The sequence below is a fragment of the Mesocricetus auratus genome, unplaced genomic scaffold (genome assembly GCF_017639785.1).
Source record: "Mesocricetus auratus isolate SY011 unplaced genomic scaffold, BCM_Maur_2.0 Super-Scaffold_4256, whole genome shotgun sequence".
Lineage (NCBI taxonomy): Eukaryota > Metazoa > Chordata > Mammalia > Rodentia > Cricetidae > Mesocricetus > Mesocricetus auratus.
The window spans coordinates 93,080,134-93,088,980 of record NW_024429182.1 but is presented as its reverse complement, the minus strand read 5'-3'; the positions used below and the strand labels follow the sequence as shown (position 1 = coordinate 93,088,980).

General features: G+C 40.3%; 1 protein-coding gene across 1 annotated transcript; it reads right to left on the bottom strand.

The window, feature by feature from the left end:
* Positions 1-5,987: 5,987 nt before the first annotated feature.
* LOC101829144 (olfactory receptor 52B2-like) lies at positions 5,988-7,202 on the bottom strand. Its single transcript, XM_005087459.4, has one exon. It carries the CDS (start codon positions 7,152-7,154, stop codon positions 6,111-6,113), a length of 1,044 nt encoding a protein of 347 aa, XP_005087516.2. The 5' UTR covers positions 7,155-7,202; the 3' UTR covers positions 5,988-6,110.
* Positions 7,203-8,847: the final 1,645 nt, after the last annotated feature.

Here is an 8,847-nt window from a genome sequence, read left to right as displayed (position 1 = left end):
AGGTATTGAAGAGGATAGCAGCCCAAGTCTCAGTGTCTCTAGGTGCTTAGAAGATGGACTTCAACAGGCATCACTTAACATATGTCAATGGCCTATCCTCAGAGAAAACCATTTATAACTCAGGAATAGCTCAATGTGTGCACGAATACCATCAATCAAACTTTCCACCAAAGTCCTCAAAGGGTTTCACACTATCTCACCCCAGTTCATAGATTCAATCACACCACTCCCAAAGTTCGTGCCCATTTTTGTTCTAGCAAAACAAAATTTCCAGGCTTGGTCTCTGCTCTCTCCCATGATAGCAGCAGCACTGAGGGAAGGAAAAGTAAAATCCTGCTTGCATGATATGCCCTGTGCAATCTTTCCTTAGCACTGAAAACAATCAGGTTTTTTTTCTTAGTAACATCTACACAGATGAGAGGCATTAATATTAACAGCTCACATCCATAGAGATTAGTATGTATTCATTCAACAATTCACATCAGAAACACTGTCAAACTGAACTTCTTTTTACCAACTTCTCCATTGTCCCTACAGGGTTAGGAAATGCAGAAATACCCCCAGATAAGTGGCTGTCACTTAGAATATCTGAATTGACTACTTCCCTGTCACTGTCAGTATCCTTTTACAAGGAAACACTTCTCAAATTATTCTAATTTAAGCCATCTGCTATCTAATGAGATTCTAATACAAGACTGGTTGGATTATGAAGTTTGTAGAAAAGGTGATTTAGTGTTGTGATATGACCCTGGATGTATAGACATACACTAAAGAAATTAGGAAGTGAAAGCAATATACAAAGAACTTAGGTCAGTGAAAGGCAGACCCTAGGAATACAGAGTGAAACTAGGAAGTATGATGGGAGATCAAAGGAAAAAAATGTTTGAAATACACATTACTTTTTAAATTAGAAGCCGTTAACACCTTTATAATCTCAGGGGCATTATTCAAGATAGAAAAGAAATGCTGGTCACTTGGGAGGAAGAGACAGATGGATCTCTGAGATTGAGACAAGCCTGATCTAAAGAATAAATTCCGGGATATCCAGGGCTACACAGAGGAACTCTGTCTCAAAAAAGGAAAGAAAAAAGAAAACAATTAAAGGAAAGGAAAGAAAGATGTATAGAAAGAAGGAAAGGAAGGAAGGAGGAAAACTTTTCAGAGAGGAAAAGGGGGATGTAATCACTTATTTTAAATACATAAATGTGTTCCAAAATTACTGATATTTTAGAAAACAATTTGACTCTAACTAAATTTCATATTTTCTTAAGAGCATCTCTCCCCACTAGAAATAATGAATGCAGCATTAAAAGGCAGAATTATGATAAACCTAGTTTATGGGTTAAATTGAATTTTATCTATCATTGTAGAATTTAACACCAACTTACTTCATAAAATCCAATGAATGTTTCTGTGAACTGAGCAGAGGAGGCTGCGAGAAAGTGCTGAAGAAAAGAAAGACAGCAAAATGTGCATTAGCTGGTTCTGTTACTGTCCCTAAGGGTTAAAATTGAAGGAACTTCTTTTTTGTACTGACTTGAGTTGACTAGAGTCTCTTATATGAGAAAAACAAAAACAAAAGAACCAAACCTGGTCAATACAAAATTCAGGTGAATTACATGAGACTTAGCACAAGTGACTCCTTTCTGCTTTGTTCTGCTGGAGCATTGAGCAGGAGCCTGGACAAAACTATGGCTTCATATATAATTTGTAAAACAGTATACTGTGTCAACATGAAGGTGAGATGCAGAGAAATATGCAACACACACACACACACCACTTACTTTTTTTGTTTGTTTCCCCTCTCTCCATTCCTCGCAGTTCACAAACATACACACACACACACATTCTCTTTCCCAGATCCATTGCTCCTCCATTTCCTTCAGAAAAGAACAGACCTCCCAGGGATTTCAATCAAACACAGCATAACAAGATTCAATAAAACTAAACACAAACCCTCATATGAGGGCTGAATGAGGCAACCCAGTAGGAGGAATAAGGTCCCAAGAGCTAGAAAAGACTCAGAGACACTCCCAGTCCCACTGTTCATAGTCCCACAGAAGCCCCAAGCTAAAAATCCACAGCATGTATGAATAGGACCTAGAACACATCTATGCAGGCTCCATAATTGTCCCTTCAGTCTCTGTGAGCCCCTGTGAACCCTGCTTAGGTGATTCTGTAGGTCATGTTCTCATGTTGTTCTTGACCCCTCTGGCTCCTGCAATACTTCTTCCCCCTGTGCTATGGGGTTCCCCAAGCTACACCTAATGTTTGGTTGTGGGTCTCTGCATCTGTTCCCATCAGCTGCCAGAGGAAGTCTCTCCGATGAATCTTGTCACTGACTTTTGTTTTGTTTGTTTTTGCCAGTTGTGTTTGGTTCTACCCTAGGTCTCTGGGCCATCCAGTTTCTAGATCCTGGCCATTCAGGCAGTGTTTAGCATGGGTTCCCTGTTGTGGAGTGGGCCTCTAATTAGACCAGTCATTGGTTGGCCACTTCTACAAGCTCTGAGCCACCATTGTCCCAGCAGATCTTGCAGACAGGGCAGGTTGTGAACAAAGGACAGGTTGTGGTCAAAGGTTTTGTGGCTGGGTTGGTGTCCCAGTCCCAACACTGGAAGCCTTGCCTGGTTACAGAAGATGACTGGTTCAGGCTCCATATCCTACTTCACTGGGCCTTCTCACTAGGGTCAGCCTCATAAGTTCAAGCAAATTTCTGTTGCACTAGGTTTCCACATAATCCCCTAAATACCCCATTCCAGTCATACTCTCTCCCCATACTCTCTCCCACCCAACTCCATCCCTCCCCTACATCTAATCCCTCCCATTTCCATCCCCACCTGTCTCCAGTTCATCCACAATATCTATTTCCCCTTTCCTGGAAGATCCATGTCCCCCCCGCCCCAGAGCCATCCCTGTTACTGAATCTCTCTGGGTCTCTGGATTGTAGTGTGATGATCCTTAATTAACAGACAATATCCACATATAAGTGAGAACAGACCATGTTTATTTTTCTGGGTCTGGGTTTACTTTCTCAGGATGATTTTTTCTTTCATTTTTTTCTTTTGGTTTTTCCATACTGGGTTTCTCTGTGTAGTTTTGTAAATTTCACGATGACCTCTTTTCTAAAAGTTAAGTAATACTCCAGTGTACAATTATACCACATTTTCTTTATTCTACGGTTGAAGGACATCTAGGTTGTTTCTAGCTTTTGGTTATTATGAATAAAACTGCAATGAACATGGCTGAGCAAGTGTCCTTGTGGTAGGGTGGAGTGTCTTTTGGGTATATGTCCAAGGGTAATATAACTGAGTCCAATTTTCTAAGGAACCCCCATATTGATTATCATATGAAAATATACACAAGCAACCCCAAAAATTCTATCAGGGAATTCCTACAGCCTATATACACTTTCAGTGATGTTGCTGGACACAAAATTAACTCAAAAAGTAGCCTTGCTATATACAAATGACAAATGGACTAAGAAAGGAATAAGAAAACAACACCCTTCACAAAAGCCACAAAAATATAAAATGTCCTGGAGTATCCCTAACAAAGTAAATGAAAGACCTGTATAACAAGAACTTGAAGTCTTTGAAGAAAGAGACTGAAGAGGACATCAGAAGATGGAAAGATCTCCCATGATCATAGATTGGTAGAATTAACATAGTAAAAATAGGGATCCTACCAAAAGCAATATACAGATTTAATGCAATCCCCATCAAAATTGCAACACAATTCTTTACAAACCTTGAAAGAATAATGGAAACTTGATACGGAAAAACAATAAACCCAGGATAGCTAAAACAATCCTGAACAATAAGAGAGGAGACATTCTTAGGGGTGACACCCTGTTCTTCCCTTTGACTGTCAGCCTGTCCCCATTTGTTTCCACTTGAGAAATTAGGGTTTTAACAGGGATGCAGGAAACTGAGCAGAAGCTGGCCTCCCAATGAAAGGTACAAGCGACTTATGCTCTACATCTGTCAAATGAATTAAAACAGTTGTAATCATCCTGGTGGGATAGGAAATATTTTAAATAGAAACACGTATGTCCCTCCCTTTGGCAAAAGATTATTGAAACAATGAACTCCAGAAAATTACAACTTCCCCCGGAATCTCATTCTGAAGCCCTAGTGTCACTAGGAGAAAAACTTGCCTTCAAGGAAGAGATGCCACACAGTTCTGAAAACTTACTTGACCACCTTGCGTGACAAACGAGAGATGAAATGATGTTTGTACTTTGGTTTTCCTGAGACAGGGTTTCTCAGTGTAGCCCTGACTGTCCTGGAATCATGCTGTAGACCAGGCTCAAACTTGGATGTTTGTAATTTTAATAATGACTGGCTCTGTGCCTCTCCAGGCACATCATCCCATTTAAATGAGCTGAAAATGTATAAACTGGAACTGTTCTAACTAACCCAATAGTACACCTGATGAAACAACAAACAAATAACAGCTATGTCTGTGGTCAGTGTTAAGGTGCCCCAAACACAGCTGCACTGTCCTTCGAAGTTCCTTAAATCTGCCTCTTGGCCCACAGCATTTCTAAGAATCAGTGACAGTGTTAGTAAGAAAACAACTTCAAATGTTCAGTTGCTTAGTGCAACAAAACACTACGCTGTTCACTCACCAAAAACTGTAAAATTCTGCAATCTTTCTGGATGAGTGACTGCTGGTGGTACTTCCCCATGTGTTTACCTAGACTTCTAAAACTACTCCGCATTCAGTGCTGCTGTCTTCAGTGTGTCCTCAAGAGGCCATGGGAAATCTGCAGGATACCTAATCACCTTAATGTGAAAGAGACATTATATATTCTAGCCATACTTCTTGATGAGTCAGTCTGGTGGCCCCATCTAGAGGCCAGATTACAAAGTCTCCAATCGATTCCCAGGAACATTTATCTTACGTTGCTGGTGGTTAACAGGATGTGTGTTCTTGGTGATCTCTCACCCTCTTCACACAATGTCTGTGAAATTTGAATAGTAGCCAAGTTATGTCAGAAACTGGAGACCTTAGTGACAATGGGGGGATTTGGTTCATGGGTGTCCTGTGTGATCAGACCACCTGTCCCTAAACTCACAGCACTAGCAGAAGAGATGCTGGGAAAGAAAAGGTTGGTAATGTGTGTTGGCTGCATTTCTGAGGTAGCTAAATGAGAACTGGGCAGAAAATGTGTGGAAATAATTGGTCACTTTCCAAGCAGGAAACAAAATGTTAATGGTGAGTATATTGGATTCCTACAGTCAACACCACTAATTTCCACACTTAGTGGCTTGAAACAATATGTCTTTATTCTCTTCCCATTCTGTGGGTCAGAAGTCTGAAATGTGTTTCCCAAAGCTAAACAAAGGTGTGAGCAGGGCTGTGCACTTTTCTGGAAATAACTCCACAAGCCCTGAGAGAATCTGTCTCCTCTGCCCACATTTCTTGGTATATACCAGTTCATTTCCAACACTAACAAAAATCCAGTTGTGTCTTTCCTACTCACAACACTAATCTCAACATCTGTGGGGCTTTTTGTCATTTGTGGGGCCTTTGTGACTAAATCAGATTTCACTCCCAAAATTCAGGGTAATGTTCCATTATTTTAAGATCTGCTGCTTGGTGATATTAATCAAATCTGTAACATGAGTTTTCCTTCTCCATATAACCCAATTCCCACATCCCACAGATTGGAATACATATATGTCAGGAGGAGGCACACTGAATTAAAAATAAGCTGAATCCTGTAGATATAGAAAATGCACTGCTTCTCAATAAACATCAAACAGTAAGAAGTGATTTTTTTCAAATCTTCTAGCAAAAATATCCCAACCAAACTTCCAGTTAAATAAAATGTCTAAGGAAAAAGTCTGTGATATGAGCAGGGTACCCAATAAACAATTTACATAAAGCAATTAACAGCAATGGTCAACGTAAAGATAGAACCTTCCCAATAAAGCATTATAACTCCAAATTATCCTCCAGTAAGTTAAGTATCCCACCATAGGGAATGGGCTCCAAAAAGCCAGTTCATGTACCCAGGGATAGGTCCTGGTCCCACTGCCAGGGCCTCCCTTTTTTCATGTTGGTAAGAGAAACTGGGAAAGCATTGAGAACTGAGACCACTCTCAAGACTTGCACACAACAGACAACAAGTGAGTCATGCTGTCCCTGATTTGCTTGGTCTTCACACCATAGATGATAGGGTTAAGCATGGGGGGAACTAGCACATACAGATTTGCCAGAAGAATGTGTACATGGTGTGGGATATTCTTGCCGAAGCGGTGGGTAAGGAAAGTGAAAAATGATGGTATGAAGAAAAGGAGAATGACTCCAATGTGAGAGCCACAGGTGTTGAGAGCCTTGTGTCTGGCATCCTGGGAAGGAAGTCTAAATACAGCCTGGAGGATCAGACTGTAAGAAATACCAATGAGTGCAACATCTACCAAAACTGAAGCCATCGGCACTGAGAAGCCATACCAGATATTGACAGTGATGTCAGTACAGGCCAACCTGGCTACACCAATATGCTCACAGTATGAGTGTGGGATGATATTGGTCCTGCAGTATGACAGCCTTTTCAGCAGGAATATGATAGGGAAAATGGTCCCAATGCTCCGTCCCCAGATGGCCAGTGTCATTTTTCCAATTGCCATAGGAGTTAAGATGGATGAGTATCTCAGAGGAGTACAAATAGCCACATAGCGGTCAAATGCCATGGCCAGCAGGATTCCTGACTCAGCCACAAAAGCAACATGAATGAAAAACATCTGAGTAAGGCAGGCATCAAAGGGGATCTCCCCAGCATGGAACCAGAAGATAGCCAAGGCCTTGGGCACAGTGGTAGTTGACAGGAGAATGTCAGTGCCAGCTAGCATGGATAGAAAGACATACATGGGCTCATGGAGGGTGTGTTCACTCAGAACAACAAGAATGAGGGCTCCATTTCCCAAGACTGCAGTGATGTACATGAGACAAAAGGGGATAGAAAGCCAAGTGTGGTATTGCTCCAGTCCTGGGATTCCAAGTAGGATGAACACAGTTGGATGGATGATGGTGAGGTTAGCTCCAAGCATACTTGCTTTTGATGTCTCCTTGTGAAGACTAAAGGAGAGGCAGGGGCAGCAGGAAGAGTCAGCTGTAAGTTCTAGTAGGGGGTGAGCAAACATCATAGTGACTTAAAGTGTACAATGTTCCTCCTCCACTTCCCACATTAGCACTGCAAATACAAACGAGTGTTCCACACTTTGGCAGTGTCTAGAACCCACACACACATCTGTGTCCTCACTTGCACCTTCACTCTTTCCCAGGCTTTGATCATTCCCATGTTCACTACAACTGCTTCCTATGCCAGGCAAGGCTCCCCATCTCCTGTTTCCAGTCCTCACACCTTTACAGTCAACAGACTCTAAACAAAAGGCTTACAAGGTTTGTTTTGTTGGGGGAATGTGAAGTATAGGGATAACTGGGTGGTTTGGGGTGTGTGTGTGTGTGTGTGTGTGTGTGTGTGTGTGTGTGTGTGTGTGTGTGTGTGTGTGAACATGTGCATATGATAGCTAGAGGAAGAGGACATCTGGTGTCTTCATCACTCATCACCGGATGTCTCACTTTTGGCTAGGCTGACTGGCCACCAAACTTCCAGGACCCTCCTGTCTCACCTCCACCCCCCAATCCTGGAATTCAGGCACTTTACAACCATGCCTAACTTTTTATATGGGTGCTGGAGATTTGAACCCAGGTCTTCTTGTTTTCACTATCACTCCTGTCCACGGATCCACCTCCCCAGTCCCTATGATATTGTTGTTTTTAATAACCCTACCAACATACAAATTAAAGCCAAAACTTTCAAACATAGAAAACCCTCCACAAGCCTGAATTACTCTTTTTTCCAGCTTTAGACACATTGTCAAGGTTAATTTACAGTGTCACCTGCTCTCCACTCAACCTGAATTTTCCAGTTTTCCTCGCTTTTGACAAGCATTTCTTCATCTAGAACAAATTTTTCTACCTTGAAAGTCTTTCAGTTTACAAACTGTATATTACTACCCAGGAAACCCTCCTCAGTTCAAATCCTGGATTCCTGACTTTTTTTAAAGGCAAGTTTTTTACATCTTAGAAATTTGGCAAGATCTGTAATGGTGAATCAGTCATACTTTTCTTGTCAAAATTAAATACACTCCACAAACTGCCCAACATCATGCCTAGCAGAAAAATACAAAATCAATACTAATTATTGTTAGTGAATGAATAAGTACAACTGAACAGAAACCCAAGCAACTAATGGAAATGCATTTGGAATTTACAATTTCAATCTAATGGGAAAAAAACATCTATTCAACTGATGTCATTAGGATATAAAATTATTTCCCAACTCATTAGTTGAACATATAGAAACTACAGATAAAGTCTGATGTCTAAATAATAAAACTTTAAAATTAAAACAAGTGTTTCAATATAAATATTTTTGTGTTGGAAAGATCTGAGTAAAATAAAAGAACCAAATTTCATAGAAAGTAGCAAATGACTTACAATTTTATAAAAACAGAATGTATGATTCCAAAAATAAGTAATTCTAGGAAAAAGACATATATTAACATTAATCTTGCAATAGAGAAATACATAATGTATTTTCAAACATGCAAAGAATCAAAATGGATGACATATACTATAATAAAATCAGTCTGTACATATGAATAGATGATTGATCATATAAAATTTAAAGAAATTAAAATCATATAAAATTTAAGGAAACAAACTATATCATCTTTAAAACATAAGGAAAATGGCTCCCAATGCTGAGACATGTAACTTTCGATGGCCACTTTGGACAGCAACTTGACAATAGCTTTTAAAAGCCTTAACTTT